This window comes from Centrocercus urophasianus, unplaced genomic scaffold (genome assembly GCF_019232065.1).
Source record: "Centrocercus urophasianus isolate 14NV4802_14NV808 unplaced genomic scaffold, USGS_Curo_1.0 seq_10, whole genome shotgun sequence".
Classification (NCBI taxonomy): Eukaryota; Metazoa; Chordata; class Aves; order Galliformes; family Phasianidae; genus Centrocercus; species Centrocercus urophasianus.
In genome coordinates this window covers 78330541-78353616 of record NW_024884142.1, presented here as the reverse complement: position 1 = coordinate 78353616, position 23076 = coordinate 78330541, and the positions used below count along the sequence as shown (strand labels likewise).

Below are 23076 nucleotides of genomic sequence, written 5' to 3'. Positions count from 1 at the left end.
TTGTTGAGAAAATTCTATGTGAAAAGAGAAAAAGTATGTACTGTCTAAAAGTATAGCATGGCATTATTTGAAATAATTCTCAGTTAAGTCCTCAGGGCATTTTATTATGCCCCCTTCTTAGCTTTAAGTGCATAATTTGGCAAAGATGTCAAGTACTTTCTTGGACTGGACAGGAAGGAAGGATGGAGACCATTGCTATAAGAAAACTTGCATCTTTCTTCCCGGAGCTTAAAAGGAAAATGTCCATGAGATGTTAGAATCTAAGGGTTATTTTTGTTTGTTTCCTTTTTTTATTCCTATGCCCTTTTGTAGTACCATACTTTTTCGTAAATCTTTATATTGTGTTCCCTGGTTCATTATGTTACCACTGTACCGTTGTCTGTCCTTCATTATCTACCTTGGCTCTGCCTCAATAGACAATCAAGTACTTCTTACACACTTTCAGTAGGCTATCATCTTCACAGGTGCCCTCCGCTAATCTTTGCCACAGACATATGAGAGTTGGGATAAACTTTAATTTTTTGACAAAATGATGCTTATAATGTCACCTTTGCTTATTTCGTTAGTGTTCTATTAATATTCACTTATTCAAACTCTAAACGTGATATTGAAAATGAAAGGGATTTGGGAAAGAGGCATAAGAGTGAATCAGGATTCAGAAATGAGAGAGTTAAAGGGCTCTGTTTACTTAACTTGTCAAAGAAAAGACTTGATTGTTAAGAAATGAATTGATTTTGATCTGAAAGTCACATGTGGGGAAAAAAACCTTTAATAGAAGATCACTGTATAATCTAGTTTACAAGTACCAAGCAAGATGTAGAAATTGAAGCTAGACAAATTCAGTCAAGAAAAAAAAATGAGATTTGATATAGAATGATAATACATTACGACATCTTGTTATGGGAAGTGGTAGTTTCTTAAACAGTGAATGCAGTTCTTAAACATGTATTGATTTCTCAAGATATATAGGCTTCATGAAGCAACATGAAATCTTAGATGATTGTAGTGATCCCTTTTGCCATCAGAATCTGAGCATGTGTGAATTCCGTAGCCTCTGCTGTTTCAAACTTTTGCCCCCATTCAGTCCTTCTGGTCCTTCCTTATTCACTTTTTTTTTTTTTTTTTTCTTGTTCCCTTGATTCTCCTCCCCATATTCATGGATAGACTATTTTCCATAGAGCAAGAAACTGTCTTCTTTCATATTTTTTCTCAAAAACCCAGTTTTTACAAAGCTTATACTCACTGATCTTAGCAGTGCTGTGTGTGCTTAAGCTGTCTTGTATTTTGAAATGATGCATTTAATTAATAATAAAATACTGTACCATAATAAAATACTCTATCACATCAGTCTGAATTAGAATGTAAGAACCATTCATTTTGTGCGTAATGAACTATGTTAAACTTGCTAAAAACTGTAGTCAGTCTCCTAAATAAAGATTTAGAATTAATTGATGCAGAGGAGAGAAAGGAAAAGGCAATTTCACAAATGCTAGTGTTGAGAATTTTTTTTTTAATACCATTTTTATACACGATATTCTCCCTTGTGCTGAATGATGGGTTGTGATGTGTCTGCAAAATGGAAACTTTTATTCTGAAACAGCTGTATTTACATGCAGTGTATTTATTATGCCCCAAAAATTTAGTAACAGCAAAACTGTGAGTGTTAAGACTGTTATTTTTGAAGACATACAACTGTAATATTCCCATTTAGATTTTAGCAAAATACATGGTCCACTCCAAAAGTAATGCCTCCTATTTATTTCCATGGAAGCTACAACAGATGCAAAGAGCACAATAACATTATTAGACAGAGCAAATTCTCTGCTACAAAATATTATTTTTCACAGTCATCACCCATTAGCTGTGCATTTTTACCAGCAGTGAACAAGAGCCTGCATGCCATGCTTATAAAAATCTGCCCCAGTGGAAGTAACCCACTGCCACTGTGACTTCTGATGAAATGCACAACCCACCATCCCCCTGTGCTCACATCCACTGTTTTGTTTACATAAACATTCGGCAAGCATCACTGAATGTCAGTGGGTGGCATTCAGTGACACACCTTTCCTTCATCCACATTTCCATGTCAGAAGCCATTGTGTCAGACTGCCCATCTGCTGCCATCTGTCGCACGGCAACAACATGGAATGGGATATTGATGGGAAGATTCATCCTCTACTGTCATACCATCAACATCTGCCTCAGGCATCATGGGCCAACATAATAAATAAGGAGGCATTACTTTCAGAGCAGCCTTTGTATGTTGCTTAGATACACTTAGAATGAGGAATAAGGGGACTAAGTAACTTTATTGTCCATTTATAGCAGGCAACTTCTAGACAAGAAAGCCAAGATTGTGGGGTTTGTTGGTGTTTTGGTTTTTTGATGTTTGGTTGTTTTGTTGTTTGTTTTTTTTTTTTTTAACTAAGTTTGTTGTTTGGGGTTTTTTTCTTTCATTTTTGTTACTGCTTTAATGTGATGAGGCTTCACTATGAGTTGCACCAAGAATTGCATGAACACATACCAAAAAGGCAATATCAGTTAGAAAGTCTATGGCCTGAGACCAGAGAGAAATATTGTAAGGAAGGATAACGAGGATACCTGTAGTCAGCATGATAGACAAGGGTTGAGGTACAAGAGTAGCCTAACCTCTTTCTAGGTTTTGTAGGCACTTTGTTAAAGGAGAATTTCAAGGATAATGGAGTAAGTTTATGACTGTTTGTGGATAACAGAGTGGAAGAAAATTGTAAAGGTGCTTTCTTGAAAAGCTAAGTGGAAAATGTAGGCTGACATTAGGGCTGATTAAAGAAGGAACTTGTTCTTTCAATATTGAATGAGAGATAGCAAATAGGGAAGTGAACTTTTGTGAAGCATTTGAAAGACAAGACTTGCAACTTACCTGGAAAAATACAAAGAGAAAGGTGACAAGATCATGGTTATAGGCAAGAAAAACAATCTTTGCAGCAGCTTACTGAATAAATATTAATAGGGAAAGACTGCATTTTCCAGGAGAGAACAATATTGTAATGCTAAGATGTTCGTGATGATGACATGGTCAAGAGTTAAAGTGGAGTGAGTCGACAGGAAACTTCTAAGCAATGCTATGCAAAGAAAATTGGCAAAATCTGAACAGAGTTGAGGTTTACAAATACAGAGGAGGGTCAAAACAAAATCCAGATTATAGACTGTAATTGTTATGTCCCTAGGGATCAAGTAAAGAAGGTAATAATGAAGCCTTGCAATGAGCTTCTCACTCACTGAGGCTTTGAAAAAAGCTGTGTTATGAGTCTAGATGTCCTGTAGTACAGAATTGAGTACTGGGATTTGCATTTGAGGATGAGACAACCCAGAAGTAAAATTCAGAGGAAGATGATGTTGGGATGAGGACTGCAAAATCATCAGAAATATGGGAAATTTCCATTAGCAATTGCACATATTTGCACTCAAACTGTGTAGAAGTTGAAAGGAAGAGCGATTGATGTTTGTTACCTGATGTTTGAAGTTTAACCTTCGTCTCCTGATACCAGTTATGCATTGTGGGGGGTGAAATAATGATAAGTATTCAGAGCAAAGTCAGTAAACTTAGAAAGGCAGAAGATAGAAGAAGATGGAGAAATAAGAAAAGCCTAATGAAAAAATAAGGACGGGGAAATAATAGCAGGCAAAGTTGAAAGAATCCAGAGGAGTTGTAATGATAGGTATATACATCACCTTTGTCAGTAGTTAATATCCATCTTTTTGATCTTTGTACAAAACTGAGTAATCTCAAACAAAGATCAAGACGTGGAGAAACATCCTGGTGATGCCTTTTGTTAATGTGTTAATGAACGTGCTTGGTTAATGTCATAGAAAGAAGTCATATAAATCCTCAGACACAATCTTCTACCTGAAGCAGTATACATACCAATGATAATACTTTTCAAAACTGAAACCTAAATTAAAATATGAAAAGAAGAGGTGGGTAGAGAGTGGTACTAGGTAGATGTTCATCTGCTAACTGGGGCATTTTTAAAAATCTGTATTACAATTATTAATACAGTTTGAAGCAAGGCAGGCTCTTGTATCTTTTGTCCTTTCTTCTCATTTTGATTTTTTTGTCTGTATTTGCACTATTTGTCTTTTGCTAACTTGAGAGCTACTCTAACCTATGCCATTCATCTCAAAAACATTTGAAAGAGTCTTGGAAATGTTTCAAGTTTCTATTATCCAAGACTTAACTTGAGTTGGTTGGTTTTTTGTTTTTTCTTTTTAGTTTTTTTTCTTTCTTTTTTTTTTTTTTAATGTAAGTTACTTGCTTAGACAACCACTGAATAACAGAATTTGAATAAAAATAGTAACGAGGAACTTTCTATGAGAAATGAAAACTCAGTAAAATCAGGTCTTTTGTTATAGATTGTTGTGATACTTCACTAGTGTTAAAGAGTGTTGACATTTGTTACACTGTCTTCCACAAATTAGGATGACTATGCAGGGGAAGTGCCTTAATGCCTTTGTTAGGTTTGCTGTTTTGCTGTGATTTTTTTTTTCCTTTCCTTCTTTTAAACACAGAGGGATATTTGGGGGTTGGGTGAGTTGGTAGTACTTAAAGAAAGGATGCTCTTTTTTCAGTATGTATTTTCTTAGTTGATCTTGCCTGTTTGGCAATTTAAAAAATAAGTGAGGGGAAAAAAGAAAACAAAATGAGGAAATTAATAAACATGCTTTCATTTTTTTTCTTTCTATTTTTTAAAATAAATTTAATGCTTTAGAATGGTGTGAGATTAATGATCTCAGAAACCAAAGCATCAGTACATATTTTCTCAGACTATTTTGGTGGTATGCTTTCTCTCTAACCAGAAGTCACCTCTGCCTGTAAGAAGATAGTTCATTCTCCATAGCTCATTCAGTTCTTGTCCTCTTTGCTAGGACTGCCATCAAGATTGCTAATTATAGTAATTGGTTTGTGACGTGGGTACTTTTCTGCTGAAAACTGGTCAAATTCATTTGATAGAGCAGACATTCTTGGGTGCCAAGCTTCAGACACCATCATCTTGGCTTAAACGGCAGGTGAGCAGTGTTCATCTACTAACAGTAGACACACTAACAATCGTGTCTTTCCAGTTGTGTCTTTCCCTTGGGTCCTGTGTTATTTCTGATCTTACAGCCAAAAAAGAACCCCAAACATTTTCTATTTTCAATGGGTTTCAGATCCTCTTTTTTTTTTTTTTTCTAAAACCAAATGCTTAATTTCAACTCCAAGAAACATAACCTATGTAAGTTAAACCAGCACAAAATAAATGCCAGCAGTGGGTTTTACACAGCTTTAAATGTTCGTGGGGGTTTTTTTTGTTGTTTTTTTTTTGTTTGTTTTTTTAAAGCCATTGACAATGTGATTTAGGCAGGAGTAGACCATAAAGTGCACTTTCCAAATTTACAAAATAATTTAGTTTAGTTAGTACTGTTAGTACTGTAGCATCTTCCCTCAAAACAAAGGTTTACAAATATTGTAGATTTAAAATTTCTTATTTTTCTGGAGGAAAAAAAAAAAAAAAAAAAGTGGAAAACAAATATTCTGAACCTTCAGAAACTTTCTTTTTCTTTCCTAATTTGAACTCACGAATTTTCTTGCTCTTATCTGCTATTTCCATTCAAGGTGACCACCCAAAGAATTCAAGCAGACTGAAATAAACAATGTTACAGAAATCTTCTCAGGCTTCCCAATTGTTTGGCACCATGATCCTCATGTTAATATTTAATCCTACTTCTTATTGATTACTAAATAATCAATAAGAAATAAAATCTGTTCTGAATTTCACTGTTTCTGAAAATAGTCTGTTTTACATATACTAATTCAGTATCACTGAATTAGTGTATGTACTATATACAGGAACAGGAAGGATGGATTACCAAGGCTTGTATTTTTTGTGCTGCACTCAGCATGATACTGACATTAAAAAAAAAAACTTTTTACGGCATGACATAGTTTCATTTTATGTCTGTTTTTATAGGAAACTTCATGAAGACTGATTTTATCATATTTCTGTTGCTAACACTCTTCTGAGTTTCCTAGCACTATTTTTCTTTAAATAGAAATGCAGTCAGTCCTTACTTTATGTCGACTTTGGTATTCATTTCAGATCTTACAACTGAGTCCATGAATCACGTCCTCAACAATCCCTAGAAGTGCATAAAGTACATATGGATCACATGCATTTAGACACATCTTTACATATCTCAGTGGTTTTGCACTCTCAGTGGCTTTTGCTGTTCTTCAAATTCAGGAATTGCGTTTATATTATAGGAGTCTTATTGGTAGTTGATGGTATTTGTACATATCCTGACTGATTCACTACTTTCCCTAGAATTGAAATTATGTGATTTTGATTCAGAATCAGACTGATTCTGACATCAGTGTTAATGATGTAATAATGCTGACTCTGAGCAGAATTATTTCTGATTCCCTAATACAAGGGGGCATGTCTGCTTTACAGGTGCAGATGCAGATGTACGATTGCAGCTCATGCAAATTTGTGGAAGCATTGAACAGATAACAGTGTAAATAGGGTACCCAGCTTAAGCTACCTACAATTTACAAGTTGCAGTCTGTATTGAGCATCATGTACCCCAGCTGTGCTTCACTTACTGGTAATATTTACTTTTGTCCAAGGATAGCAAGGATATATAGCTTGTAGTCCCACTTTTCCCAGTGGTGTGCATGCATCCTAAGTGAGGTAAGAATGACTCTTAATGCATTATTTATTTTATACAAATTATCTTTAGTTTATATGGTTATTTCCCCCCCAAGGATGAAGATTTTCCTTATACTTCCGAATGCTAATGGCAAAATTGAATTCAAAAATCTTACATTTAAATTTGTTTCTGGCCTTTGCAAAACTACAGTATTAAATCTAGTAAGCAAGATCAGTCCTCGTGCAACATCAGGGAAGTGAAGGAAGACTGGCTTACGGCTGAATGTGGGGTCCTTGGCTCAGTCCTTGTTGCAACACACATGACAACCATGTTGCTCATGCTCCTGGCAAGTCATCTACTCTGGATTTTGCCCAGCGTTATGGCTTATTTTGCCTACCTGCAGCATCTCCCTTGTGCCTAAAATGGGTGTACAAAGAAAATGCTGTGTTCTGGTGCTCAGTGCAAACCTGACAGTAACATGAAGGAGACTTTGTTTTCCAGGAGACTGCCTTCCTAATTGTGTGTGTGAAGTATAGTAAATATATGGGTTAAAAAAATCATAATCCAAATCCCTATAGTGGTACCGATCAGATCTCTGTTTCTGTAGCAATGAGAACCAAAGGTGGCCTTTTAAGGCTCACAGTTCATCTACCAATTTCCAGTTCTGCTTCAAGATTCTTAAAATATTAGAGTGCGTGCTTTAAACCCACAAAACTTACCTTTACCTAATTTTCACCATTCTAACCTAAGTTTCCACGGAAACAGGGTTGAAAAAGCTGCTGGTAGCCAGCAGGCAGCCAGCAGCTGAGAGTGAGAACTCTCCTTTGTCACTTTCCACTACTGGATGCCTGCTGCGTGCCAGTGTGCAAAGCTACCTAGGCTTCTAAAATCTGGAATACTTTCAATTTGAGGTGGGGGGGCGAAGAGGGGAAATTAAATTAATCTACTCTTTTCTCTCTTTGGATTGCCACAGTAAATTCCAGGACGGAAAATGGGCTAATGAGTCCTGATCTGTTTGGGTATGCTGACACCCAGATATTCAAGCTGTCCCAACCAATTGGGCTTCTCCTTTCATAATTTCCATCTTTTGAAAGCATTCTCCCTCAAATTTTGTGTCTGTTTACATATGTATACTCATATACTTGTACTTCAATTCTCGGTGAGTCTGTCTCAACTGACCTATATATCCACCAACATTTTGCACAGAGTGTAGCAAATGAAAAAAAATTCTTTTCTTCCTGCCTACTTAGCGAACATTTTGAATGAATGCATTATAACTGATCCTCAGTTAAATATTAGGACTAGTATGTGAATGGAGATGGCTTTTAACCAGAAGTAGATTATAGCTGTGGGAAGACTAAAGGGTCTATTTGGTCAAGACTCATACAAAACTGAGATAAGCATGCACAACCTGACAAGATCAGATTAGACCCTTCCCCCACAAGTGCTTTTCCCATAAATATTTATCTACTTTCTATTATAAATAACCAGGAAATGAAAAAGGAAGATGGATTCTTTTTTTTTTTTTTCTTTTTCCTTAAAAATAGCCTAGAAATAGAAATGCAGCTTCAAATCTTTGGGATAATGATATTTTAAATACGCCATAAATTCCAACACTGGTTTGCTGTTTTTTAAAAAGGAGCCGAGCACCGAAATCCTTTGTGGCAGCTTCATAAATTGGCAGCATTTATAAACAAAGAAGAACTTTGCACAAAAGTGCATTGTTGCCTGTTATTAGCTATCTCAGAATTAAATAACTTATCACCTAGAAGAGATTAGGTGTTGACGAAGCGCTGCTGTATTTTTGAGCTTGCCTGAGGTGACATAGCCAGCACCAGAGTTAAACTTGGCATTCTTTCGCCCTGTCTTTCCTCCCCTGAGCCCAAGTGAATGCTCACTTCCTCAATGAGAAACACGGCTGGCTCGCCTGCCAGATGTAACGAAGATCCATTTGGTCTGCAAATTCCTATTTCATTCAGGTTGTCAATACTCAGGCTTTGCTTCCTCGTGCAGTGGTGCTAAGGGGTAAAAATCTGAGGCCGTACAGGTGTCACTCACTCAGAAATGAATGTTTGTTGGTGATCCACTCATCAGAACCTGCGTGGATTGCCTTTCTGATATAATTAAAAGGTGGATCTTTGCCTTTGAGATTTAAAACTGAAAAATACGGAGTAATATTTTTACATTCTTTTTTGAAAGTAACAAGTGTATGCTCTTAAAAGCATGCCTGTGTCACATAGAATGATATTAATATTTTTAAAATCTCAAGATGAAAAACATAAGTCCTTTTTTTATTTTCTCTTCATTTTTTAAAAAAATCTTTTTTTTTCCTCCAGCATTTTACGATGGGATAATGAGACAGATGTCTCTCAACTGGAAGGACATTTTGACATTGTTATGTGTGCTGACTGGTAAGTACATAAAAATCATAAAACTCATGTTAGAAAAATAGCTTTGCTGGAGTAATTGTACTGTGCTGCTTGCTGATGGCTAAGCAAAGTCAACAAATGAAGCACAAAGCCACCTTAACCTCAACAAATTAATATTCATCTCCATGTGACAGTTATAAGGTAGTCTTCTATCACACAGTAACTTCTACCACATTATTTCCCAAAGATTGATTTTGAGAAGCATTTCCATTTTCTGGAATTGCCTCTGTTTCATGCTTGACGTATCAGTAAATGGACGACTTAGGCAAATTGCAAATAATTATGGCTCAGTGAGGAACAGTCTGGAGAAAAGGGAGTTTATCAACACAAACAGCTCAATTAGCTTACTTCTTAGGAAAGATCTGACTATTGATATAAGGGGATATATTTTTTTGCTCCCTGGAAAATCTTTCCAAGGAAAAAAAGATTTTATAACCTTTTTTTCCCCATGACATTCTGCTTCTTAAATCAATTTGAGAGCAGTATTTGTAGAAAAAGGCTTTATGTTATTTACAGTGGCAGATGTTAATTGTAAGAGAATTCTTAGTAAAAAAATCAGAGTACACCATTCAATTTGTGAAAAGATGGATACATGTTGCAGTACAGGATATTGTTTAATAAATTATGCAAATAGATTTTATTGACAGAAACCATTATTGAAACCGAATTTGTAGAATTGTGCTTGCTTTATTTACAGTGTGCTAACTTTAAATGTCAAATTATTAATTATTTGCAATATATAAATTAAATGTAAAAAGGGATGTGCAGATTTAATTTAGGATAGTAGTTATTTTGAAGTCTTCCTTCATTAATATTTCCTCTCGACCCTTTGAACATCTAAACCAGAAAAAGCTGTTTATGTTTTGTTGCACTGACATTGTAAAGGACCAAATTCTGAAAACAAGGACTTCCTAGATAGCTCAGTGCAGCAGATTTCTACATCTTACTGAGAAATTGTTAAAGGAAAAAGAGAAAGGAAAGTGTGTAGCTGTCTATTGTCTTTTTAAACAATGTTCTTTTTAAGAGGCTTCTGATAAAATATTCATGTAGAGCTTTGTTTTAATTATTTTTATTCTTATTTTTTATTTTTATTCTTGTTTGATGTTTTGCTATTTAAGCAAACTCTTCTGATTCCAGAAAAGTTATCATTTTTGTATAACATCGGAGAAAGTGTATTTAGTCCTCCTTCTCTCCTTTTTCTAATACCTGCTTGTTTGCAGAATGCAACAGTGCTTCATTTAATTTCAGAGGAGTTCTTTGTTCCCAAAAAGGACAGAGAAGGGTTTCTAACTAATCGCTGATAATGTGCCTCAGAGATGCATCATCTGATTAAAATAAGGAGCTAAACAACACCATATGATTTCAGCAAGTAATTTAGTAAATGCCTTCCTCACCAAATATTAGAATGGATACTCCAGGTTTCATTGCACAGATGAAGTTAATGCTGGGCAGGATTAGATCAGATTAAGTATGAAAGTCAGATCAGAGTGCTGGCGGACATGAGCAGGAGGGCAGCAGTCTTCTCGGAGGCTTAGACAAGGCTCACATATGGATGTTCTCCAGATTATGTGGGTGAAGCAAGGTCTTGCCAAGAGATTTAGAGTTAAATTTGTTCTTCACGCAAATATCAAAACAACCTGGCTGTGCCATCTCTTGTACTCTTGATACTCACACCATGTCATCCTATTTGCTCTGTGGGTACAGCAGAGAGAGACTTAAGTTATTGGGTTTTTTTGCCAGTAATAGTCCTGTTAATACTCCTCCTGGTCTTTTTGGAAATAGTGTGTAGTTTCTTTAGGAAACAAAGAATCACACGTGACAGGTAAAATACATTATGCATTTGCAATCCCTGCATTTTGTATGTTTATTTTGAAGCACTTATGATGCAGGTAAGTGTATAAATATTTATAGATTCCTAAAAAATAAATAGAAATGTGCAGGTTAGTTTAAAGTGCGTGTTTTTATTCGGAAATTGCCTCTGTTTTCTTATTCCAAGTGCCCACATATCTAGTTTAATAAGCATGAAATCCTTTTATTGTTTGCTTCTTTTAAAAATCATTCTCTTAGTTACGGACACTAGATTTTCTGATACACGAAAAAGCTGGAAAAAAAAAATGTTCCTTGCTTTATCAAACTCAAATCTTCTTTTCATTTTCATGTATTTCTCTTCTGAGATATAGAATTGGCTTTAGAACTGTTGGCAGGATTTTTGCTTTCTGAATTTTTGGGCTGTCAGTGAAGAGGAAAAGAAATCTCTTTTCTTACAGCTCCACAGCTGAAACCTGAAGTATTCAGTGATAAAAACAGATAGGAGAGATTGTATTTAGTTTAACACCACCATATAGCTCATTGTCAGTCAATAAAATCTGGGATTAGAACAGAGAACTATAAAGCAAAAAATCTGAGTTCAAATATTAGGTACATGGATAAATTTTTATTGAAGTATTTCCAGTAAGGGTGATATTGTCTGATTCCCTGAACAGCTAACCAGTGGTACTGCTTGATCCCATTTACATGAAAACAAGCTCTATTCATAAACATATTCCAAATCCACATGGAGGTTCAAGTAAAAATGTACGTGATTACAACAAGCGGTGATGTGTTTATATTCATATATTTACAGTCAGGCGTTCATAAACCTTGTGTGCAGGGGTGGAAAATAACTTACTTCCCAGAACAGACAGTCTATTAGTTAACAGCTAAATTTAGAAGCTCAACTAGATTATAAAATAAATATGAGGCAAACGGTGAAAGCTAGTCATTATTTAACCATTCAGGATTTTGACAATAAAAATAGTTTCATGGCTCAGCAGTTCCGAAATAACTTGTAAAATGTCAACTCTGAGATAAAAAATAAGGAAAAAATATGTATCTCTGCAAGCCCACACCTGGAAAAAGGATACTTGGGAAGAAATTACTGAAATAATGGAATTCTTAGAGCATATCCACTCACCTCATTTTTTTAAGGGGCATTTTCAAGGCCAGGTGAGGCTGCCAGAATTCTGAACTTTCATTTGACCTGTGCTTATAGGTACAAGGTCAAGCAGATGCTGGAAATGTGAGCATGAGTATGACTACAGAGAAGAAATAACAGGTGTCTGCTGGATAGGCCACAGACAAGACTCGGCCAAAGCTCCGAGGATCCTCACATTTCTGATTATTTTCTTTGCTAAGACAAATAAAGAAAGTAAGAAAACTCAGTTGCTGAGATTTTTAGTCTGAGAAAACAGTCAGGGTCATGAGGGGAGAGCTAGCAGAAAAATCTTTGCCCTGCAGGTTTTTGCGAACTGATTTTTTACACCTAATTTTAATGTAAAGATAGAATATGGTCTAAAACTTCATTATTGCCTCGTAAATGCAGAGTGTCCAACTTTATGTAGTTAAAGTTATTGTATTCTTAAAGTTTGGCACATGTGCAAGGATTTTCACTGCAGAAGCTGGCTGGCCTGTCCCACATTACTTTCACTGCTGAAACTTGCTGAAGTCACGAGGAGTCGTGGATTCACCAGGAATGCAAAACTGAACTGAAAATATTCTTTGGATAACTTACACTATACCCATTTTTTTCCTGTTAGTATTTCATTTAATATAAAGAAATCTTTCTGCAGGAATGCAGGAAGATTTCTATTCTTCCTCAGTTTAAATCTATTATTCATTTCATAATGAATCTGTTTTCTTGCCCACACTTTCAAGTGCACTGTAATCAGACAGCGTAGAAGGTTGTTTTGGTTTATGTTAGCCACGCAAGTGAAGGTCAACTAAAAGTGACTCTTACATGGGGCACTCACTACCTGTAAATGTAATCATTTCTGAAGTACACCTGTAAACTAAGCTCCTTTTCTAATTGAAAATATGCAAAAAGAAGAATAAGTTCACATTGCAGTCTATAAAATGTAAGCACGTGCCAGTTGTTGCAAGGCACAGGATAACAGGACAAAACAGCAGCATGAAATGAAGAAAGAATCTACTTTTTTATTGAATGTTTCATTGTGGCTTGCTTACATACAACTTTTGTGTAAACTTACATGTGATTTTACAAATTAACAGCACTGCCTACAGAAAGGCCAAATCATAAACCACCTTCTTGCCTTTTTACTACCAAGATCATAAACTTTTTCTGGCCCCCAAAAAAACTTTTTATTCTTGTCCTACACTGGTATTTTTGCAGGTTCCTTTCTACATAAACATAGGATCTTTTTTATAGAAAAAAGAGCTTATATCACATTTTTTCATAGAAAAAATACTGAGCCCACCAAAGTGATCCAAGCCAAATTTAAAATGAGGTATGATAACAAAGTAAGAGTGGTTTAGAACAATATATTATGTAATTTGAATGAGCTTTAAAGGATTTTCCAAGGGGTACATATTCAGTATACTATGTTAGTGTTTAATCCTACAAATGCTACTGCTAAGAGGAATTGCATGACTAAATCTCTTTGCATGGGCCAAATCCTATGCTGGACCTATGTGCATCACAAATCATCTGACAACTTCTGGTTTTTCCTCATCCAGGGCATACTCCAACTCAGATAGAAACTAGAAATGTTCTTCCATGCTCCCTATGGTCAGAGTATGTGGCAGGTCTCAGTCTGCCTCCTTCAACACTCAAATATCAAGTGGGTGTCAGTCAGAAATGGTATCCTTAAAGTTGTCCGGTCTCTTGGCAGATCACCTGAATATTTGAAGTTCCTGGTGAACAAAGACCTATAATTACATGACTGCAAAGGAACTGCGCCCCTGTCTCATTGTAAAAAGACAGAATGATATGAAGGTCCCTGAAAAATGGATTTTTGCTCTGGAAAATTGCGATGCTTCATGTTGAAGAAAATTCGTTATTTTTAGATATTCTCTTTGGAGAGAACTCGTGCACTGTATTCCATCTCTTCTGCAGGTGGCCATGTTCCTGGCAAAGTAACGTCTTATGGTATTTGTCTGTACGGAGATCTACCTGAAATGAGTGTGACTAAAGCTCCCAGGAGACATTACAGAGATCAACTGCAGTTTCAATGAATTAACTTTAAACAAATATTTGTCCATTCCTTCCAGTAAGATTAATCAAGGTTGAAGAGCAGCTATCATGCCAATTGCTAAAATTTGAATTTCCTTTTGGATAGGCTGTCAGTCCACTTATCATCCAGTAATTCGGTATCTTCCTGAAGGAATTAAAAATGTAATACTTCTGTACAAAATGTTCTTTAAGAAATGTGTCATACATGGATAGCCAGTCTACATATTTTCCAACAATATGGGAGTTTGCCACTTTTCATTGATATTTAGTTGCTGGCAAGGCTCTTTTTTTATTTTCCTGAGTAGGAAAATTTACAGTTCTTACACAGCTGTTTCACCCTGTAATACTTATTATTGTATTCTCTTTAGTAACTGTGGAGTGTCCTTACCTATCCACACATATTCTGTTATTACTCACTGGCTTGTAGTTAGTAAGGCCACTGTTTTCATATATTCATTTAGAAATTTCAAACCTGGAAAAAAAATCACCCACCCTTCAGAAAGTGTTAGTTTAGTAAAAAGGAATGGAGATTGTAGAAAAAGCACCATAAAAAATGGGCAAAATGCCTTCTAGTGTGGAACTCGAGCTTGACAGAAACTGGAAGTAGTTTTATTACAGCAAAAGAATGAAAAATAATGAAGAAAGAATCACATTATTTATGGCCTGCTTGATAGGAGTCTTTGTTATCTAAATTACCAGTATAAACGGAGCCCACGGTAGTAAGGACTGAAAAGCACTGGTTGCTATCTGATGGCTGTTCACTAACAATTGTAAATGTCTCTCATCCACATTAACTACCTGTCCACAAATATCTAGTCAAGAGTGATTGGCACCCTGGTTGCCAGTATTAGTATATACATTAAGGTACTGAGGGGCGTGAAGAGTGGATTATCCCCTCAAATCATGAGGTAATCATGCCAAAATAGGGATGAGCATGTGGCAACATTGCATGGGAAAACTGACTTTACTGCTCTTTAGTGCAGGAGATGAAGGATTTCAGTTTTGAGGGAGGACAACTCTGTATGATCTGGGTCATTGTGTTTGAACAGCATTTGGGGGAGTGAAGAGTTAGGGGCTTGTAAAATTTTCTGTGGAAAAATAGACATAGATATAAAAATAGAAAAAAAAATCTGCATAATACATAATAATGAACTAATGCTACAACTGTAAAGGGAAAAGGGAAAAAAATACCTTTAATAATAGATCCCAAAGTACAATAGAAGATACTTCTAAAAATTCCACCCTCCCTTGTGCAGAAAGCATGTAAAATGTTAGCTTTGTATCACAGTGTATTGATTCTGATTTCTGATAGGGTGGTATTTTAATAGCATGTATATATGATCTGTGAATTTCAGCCTCGCAAAGGTTCATGCTGATATTTGAGCTTTGGTTTAGATTATATTTGCTTCATGCTTCACCTATTTTTGTTTATTTTTTAATTAAAAAGTACTTGAATTGGACCACAGGAATGTAGACCACAGTTTCTCTTTTACGGCATTGTGTAAACATGTGTAATTAGCCTTGTACTTATCTGCATTAGTATCATTAGAATTGAAAACCCATTTTAATCTGGATTCTGTTCTCTTCTCAATGTCAGCCTGTTTCTGGACCAGTACAGAGCTAGCCTTGTTGATGCAATAAAGAGATTACTCCAACCCAGTGTAAGTATGTTTCTATTTTCTCCTGAACACTGGCTTCAGAATAATTAGTCTGTGCACAATGATTGAGAGAGTAATGGAATGGCAGGATTAATGTCATGTAATACTTTAATACTTATTATGTCCAACTTCAATTGAGTCTTCTAATCTATCAGATTCTTTCCTAATCATAAACTAGGAAACTTCTTATACTTGGCCTTCTGATAAGGAACACAGTGGGTAGTAAAATAAATGAAACCGCTTCAAAGATAGCATGAGATTATTTTTATCAAAGCGTTTCTCGAGTATTTTCCTTTGATAATAATGTCTTCATATTAAAGTAAAAGTATGATATTGAAAGTTTTTATGTTGGCTTCTGTCATTTGTAATCCCTTCAATTGTAACCTTTGTCATTGTGTATTTATTTATTATGAAAGAATATTTTTTTCTTTTCATTTCTGTTTATGTGAAATGAATAAACCCCTTATGCATATGTTGTAGCACAAAACTTTTTTTTCAGGAAGTAGACCTTGTATTTACACATTTTCAATTTTAAAACACCGTGAAATCAAGCTCTTAATAAAATGCTAAATATTCTACATGAGCGTCACTGAGAAAATATTGTACGTATCTCACTCTTCTAGGTTATTAAAATAAACCTGAGAGACTTTCAGGCAAAAAGAAGCTGTTACATGCACATATTTATAACCAACAAATAATCTTGAATCTAATTAAAAAGAGAGAGAGAGATCAAAAAGGGAATAGGAGAAAGCACATGAAGGAAGTGTGTAAGAAAGAAACAGAATTGTACCTTTCATGCTTACCATACAAATCTTTCAGCATGGTAAATTTTCCATTTCAGCACAAAGCTATTTAGTGTTAACAATGCATTCTCCAAATTTTATTTAAGAATTCCATTTTACTTTTTGTGTGAGAGATTTTCTCTACATAAGGAATATGAGTCTCAAACATGCAAAGACTTAAGAAACTGAGTCATTTTAGCCATGTAAGTAATCCCATTCTTTGCTAAGAGTGATCAGGTTTCTATTCTTGGTTCTATCATAGACTTTCCTGAGTGACTTAAGGCAAGTTACTTAAGACTGAATGATTTTAATGAGATGTGGATCAAAGCTGCCAGGCAGACAGGAGAAATGTAGTCACCCTGGGGAAAATGTTACCCAGATATTTTTATCAGTACAAGCAAGGGTGATATAGGGAACTCGTGGCCATGGTTATGCTTTCTGATGTTCTATCGTCAGCTGCCCATACACAATAATGTTGAGGACCTCTAGGTGATTTGGAACACAAACATTATCTCAGATCAATAAAAGGCCAAAAAAATTTTTTTTTGCCTGGATCAGGGCCCTCACATATTCAGGTGCCACCATAGGCCACTGCACTGCTAGCATGAAAAGATGTTGTGCAAGAAGAGTATGAGCATCAGGAAGTGTATAAGAGATGCTCCGGTAACTGTGACCTATCTAGAGCTTTTAGCTGCAGTGAAGTAATAGCTATTTTTCTTTTCTCTCAATTGTCATGGTAGTCTGTATTGGCAAAAGCATGCGTACGTGTGTATATGTACACGCACACTTTCTTTAACTGGGCTGGCTAGCTCAAGTGGAGAAAGTGAATTAAAATATGGTGAGGGTAAAGCAGCCTGAATTTTTACCAGTGTTTACAGCTCACGTCTGTAAATAGTCCAGGAATTGTTAACCTGGCTTTAAACCAAAACCTTCCTGACTTTCTTGCTTGTGGTCAGCTAATTCAAATTCAGAATATGCCTTTTTTGAGCAGGTGAGCTACAATTCTTTGTGAATGTAGATGATATAAAAGGAGATGGCTTTTTGTTTCTTGTCATATGCATGGTGTGATTATTAGCTCAGCCTATATGTGTATTTTAGACCACAGTTCCTTTCTCTCATCAGCTCCTTGCCTCCAGATCATGGCCATATGAATGGATATCAGTTATGAAATGGCTTTACAGGTAATTGTTATTCATAAAGAGGGCACCAAAAGACTGTGCAGTAGAAGCTGAGAGCGTGGACTTCTTAAGTGAGCTTCCTTGTTAAGAAAAAAAGGCATGCTAAAGAGATATGCCATCAAGATATGCTCTTACTTGAAAGACTTGTGTCTTTCATATGCTCATTTGAGATCCCAAGAGAGGATACAATTACATTTAGTTATCATTTAGTTTTCATTTTTCCTGTTCTATATTGCTCTGTTTAAATCCAAGGGTAACAGAGTGCATTTTATTAAATGCCCAAGATAAGCTGTAAACTATTTTGATTAAGTTCACTTTTCTGCATGAGTTATTTTGTCTCAAAAGTAGAAGTTATATTTCATTATTAGTAATATTTTGGCAAATTGGCAAAGAAACAAATGAAAGACACATCTAGATGAAAGTCACCTTTCAGGTGTTAACAACTCAGGTATAACTAGAATGAAAGAATTTCAGAAAAATAACAGAGCAGAAAACTTGGAAAAAAGTGGAGTTAAATAGAAAATAACAAGTATTCTAAAAACTGACTTGAAGGAGAAAGTGGGCATAGATAATCTATTCTCACTGTTCTTGATATAGAATTATCTTTGCTATTTCCTTTTGCATTAAGGATGTTATTTGTAGTTATTTATTTGTGGCTGATGCCATCCCTATGAAATTGTAATGTCACAGAACTGTGTGTGTCCTTAGTAACTTTTCTTCCTGGAACGAGGGATTCTCTTCATGTTAGTCATCTGATACATAGTATGGCTTCTTGGAAGCCATAGCATGGCACAGGAAGGAAGGACATGCATGCATGTAGGCAGAAATTAGCAGCTTGCAGAATTACTGGGGACTGAGACTTCTTATCTGAATTTGTTACAAAGGCAAACATCATCTGAAAACCAGTTCCCAGAATTAGACACTAAAATTTTACATCAGAGAAATTCATCTTGAGGAGCATTATTGTATTCCTCTTCCAAGCAAGCTACTTGATTTACCTACATTTAATTTTATTTTTTCCCTATGATTAAAATATACATTTAGTTTCTCTCAAATAATAAACAGTCATTTGCTTATTTTTGTAATAAAAGTGTGAATTTTTAAAATTATAGATTCCTTTGTGGCCTATCCCTTCAAAATCCCAGTGAAGTTAATTGGATGTTATTAAACCATGTTGTCAGATTCTAAAATCAGAAATGTGAATGCAATCCCACGCAACAGGTAGCAGAATCACACAAATCAGGCAGTTGATCAGCAAGTGCTTTAAGCCAAGATTATGTTAGGCTAGAAGTATCTCCAGTATCTGATTTTATTTTATTGCAGTGATAAACTTAATCATGCTTCATTTTTAGTCAGCAATGGCTAGATTCTCAAATGTTTTAGACGTGCACTAAATTCAATAGAGGAATGGCGTTTTATGCCAGCTAATGAGCAGGAACGGTGTGGTGATGTCCATGAAGGACCATTCTACTTTTCTAAAGTTATTTCAAGATTTTCAATCTGGTTTTAAGAGATATACCATGTTACACTCTATTTTACTGTATTTCTCTTTCAAATTAGATTTGAAGTATTTAGTCTACAGAGTGTAAGAAGGACTGATTGCATAGTTTGCTGACTTCAAACTGAAATCTCTAAGGGCAGCAGTGATGATGTATGAACCTTACTGCCTCATCAAAGCTGCTGGAACTGTGACTGACGTTGAACTTGGTACCCCAAGAAACTCAAAAGTTCAACCATTGCTGATATCCCCACAAATGGTGGTGTCAGTAAATGCCCTGGGCAGGGTACACATTTCCCATTACAATGAAGGTGCTGGTTAAAATGAGGGACTCCCAGGGGAGTCTCATCCTCCTTCTGCTAGGAGAGTCTCTGCAGAACAGCATTCTAGGGAGCATGAGATGGCAGCGGGAGGAGGATCCTCGGCAGAAGGCTATTGACTTCTGCCTGATAACATTAAAGCATGCCAAGGATGTGAGGGAAGTTACGGCACATTTCACACTGATTGTGAATTTCCAGCATTTAATGTTTTTCATCCTGAGCCTATATTCAGACCTAACAGTTACATAAGCAATTCCAGTTCCTTTAGTGGGAGTTACACTCCTTTGTGCATAAAATTATTTAGCCACAAAATGAAAGTTACAGCTACACCAGTGAGCAAAACTGAGTTGCTTTGGGTATTGCCCTTGGTCTCCTTTGTGCTTAAATTTCCCATGAGAGAGATGAGGATAACAGTATTTCCCTATCTCACAGAGACGTTGTGAGAATGAATGCAGTGCTATGGTATTAATGATTGCAGTCTTTTATGTACACATTAGTACCATAGATACTGACGTAGTTTTTCTTGCTGCCTCACCGAGTGTTCTCTCAGTGTATGAGTACATGTGCTGTGGCACATAGATTTGTCATTTATCCTCCTCACTGTGTCAGCATTATAGTTTTCCTGAATCCTTACTGACTTTCATTCAATTTTTTTTTTTTTTACTATTTTTCTCATACATGAAATTGCATTTTCATTAGCCAAATATTCTTCTACGGTGAATGAATTCTGTTATTTGTTTAGATTCCTACAAAAAAATTTTTTGTTTATTTGGTTGGTTACAGCACCTCACAAACTACTCTTAGCTGTCATTAATATAGAAGTTAAATAAAAGAATTCGCAGTAAACTTTGTATTCACCTCAATTTGATACACTGCTTGTTGGTATTAACCTTTGTTTACAGCTCTTCAGCCGGTTTTCATTCCAAGTGACAGAGCACAATACTCAGCCAATTAGAATTAATTTTCCAAATAAGATTTTAAGAGATGCTATATCAAATAGGTGAGGTTTGGGGCAAATAATTTGCACAGGGTGTCTAAAATCTATCAGTTCAAGATAAAGCATTTTTGTTTTCTTAAATACAGAAGGATGAACAAACTACTAGCTAATGGACCATAACATATTGCCTGGGCATCATAAATGGCCTGATCATCTTGAAAGATCATGAATTACTATGCAAGAATATTAAGTTGTGCTTTCAATGCAATTTTTTGCATTTAGGGTTGAATTCAGTTGCATTGCTCAGGTAATTTAAAACATTAAAAAAAAAAAATTAATGATTGGGTCTCATTTGTTTTCCATTTTGCCCCGTTGTAATTGCACTGACATCAAGTGAGAGGTACTCTTCTATGCATGAGAATAAAAATTGAAAAATATTATTTACAGTCCTTGTGTGGTCATGAGCTAACAAATGGCTTTGCATTGAGATTATATTCTGTATGCCTTTACTGTGTTTTAGCTAGGGAATTTGTAGGCACTGCTAGTATGTGAAAAGTAGCAGATGTGTTGCAGTTAGCAGTTCTATAAAGAATTTATTAGTTTCTGTTTTGCTTTTGTTTAATCACAGAAATATTGCATAGTTTGAACAATGATTTATATTATCCTGTTTTAATACTTTACCAAGAGAACAATTGTCTTTTCCAACCCGTGTATATTAAAAGCTTAGTCAGGTGTATGTTATATCTCATTCCTTTCCAATTTAAAAAAATGTATAAATTCTCTTTTTAATGTTCCAGGGAAAAGCAATGGTATTTGCTCCACACAGAGGGAATACTTTAAACCAGTTTTGCAATCTAGCTGAAAAAGCTGGTTTCTCTATCCAAAGACATGAAAATTATGATGAACACATTTCGAACTTCCACTCCAAGGTTAGTTTTCTGCTTGTGTTAGATAACACTTTAATCCGCATTGCATTTTGAAGAGATCATGGTCCTTTTGGCAGGTAACCTAAATGTTTGATTAAAGTACTCCTTAGGTGTGCTGTTTCTGAACAGCTATTTTTGTATCTGATTATTTTGTGTGGTAGAACCATCCTTTATCTCTGCACGTCTAGAAGAGTTTTGCAGAAGCATCTTCTGTTTACCCTTTTTATTCACAGAAATCTAATTTATGAGAGTCCTTTTTTCTTCTTGTTAGCTGCATATAAATATATGGCATACCAGCATTTACATTTTAATAAAAAGCTTGCAACTTTTAAGTAGGTTAAATACTGAGATGGACTGAAATAAATAGAAGGTGAATGTCTAATTGTATCATATCGTACCTTAAATCCTTATCTCTGGCTGCTTTATGGCTGGGTCAGTTAGCAGCTTCAAACTGCTAAATCTCATAGAGAATTTCAAAGTTGTGGGGTTATATGTCAGATCGAGGCGCTACAAGATTTAGGTCAAAAGCACTTATCTGAACGTGATTTCTAAGCTTGCTTACATAAAGCTACTGTTATCAGTCTCCTATTTTATTATTTATAAGTACAGAGTAATACAGGACGTGAAGAGGAAGGTACTTCACAGAAAACTTTTTAGTAGGTTCTTACTTCCCTGTGTAGAAGTGCTTATCAAAATCATATTTATTACTTGCAATTCTGAGATCTCTATTTCATACCTAAAGAAATCCACTGTTGTAGGCCACATATGGCCATAGGCATAACCTCTTGCAGTTTTCTAAGAATTACTCTTAGAAAATACAGATGTGTTCAGAATTGGAGTGAAATGCATATTTTTTTTTCTGTTTAGAGCCACCATCAGGTAGAAACCAGAGTATGCTAAAAAAATATGCACATGATGTTGTAAGGAACAAACATTTATTTTATTATGAAATTTTATACTTCAAGAGACTGCTGTCAAAACTATCTAGACATATGTATATAAAATCACTTACTTTCATTGTTCAGGTAGGCCTTGTTCTGCTTGCACTGAAACCAAATAGATTTCAGTCATTGTTCTTCTACCACCTTTACTTTCTGTCCTATACAATTATATAAATGTAAGGCCCAATGTGATATTTTTTTATCTGCCTCCACCTGAAAAGGGGCATGATTTTGATTATGTTGTTTCACAGTAGTATTTCTCTTTCATTACCCACTGCATCCAAATCAGGTCTGCAGCAATGAAATGCAGGAGTAATAGTTGTTATCTTGATCCAAGAGATGGGTCTAAAATGATAGAGTAGTTCATTTTCCTTAGAAAACAAATCTATTCTGTCTTCCTCTGGTTATTCGTCCACTGCAGTTCTTATAATGATGACCCAGTGAAGACATATCTGAAGTAGCTTTAAATTAGCTACTTGTGGACATGCTGATCGTTTTACTGCAGTATTTTTGAGCACAAGCTGTGAAACGTAAGACAGACACATACTAGGAGACGGTAATGCCCAGCTTCATTAGCTTAAATCCAGTCTGGGAATGTCTTTTCTCCTCTCTAATTACAGTCTTTACAGTGTTGTTCCTCCTCCCCTCCGTCTCCTTTTGACTTGAGGAAAGAAAATCCCAAAGACACATTGCTGTTCAGAGTAATGTGTACTTGTGACACCTGATGCAA

The 23076-nt window shown here is 35.6% G+C and overlaps 1 protein-coding gene across 1 annotated transcript in view; it reads left to right on the top strand.

Moving 5' to 3' along the window:
* The window catches only part of CAMKMT (calmodulin-lysine N-methyltransferase), a 192855-nt gene that overhangs the window by 164828 nt on the left and 4951 nt on the right, over window positions 1–23076 (top strand). The window contains exons 8-10 of the mRNA XM_042829163.1: window positions 9006–9080; window positions 15704–15767; window positions 21277–21408. Of these exons, the coding sequence (XP_042685097.1) occupies window positions 9006–9080; window positions 15704–15767; window positions 21277–21408 (271 nt within the window). The remainder of the gene's footprint in view (window positions 1–9005; window positions 9081–15703; window positions 15768–21276; window positions 21409–23076) is intronic.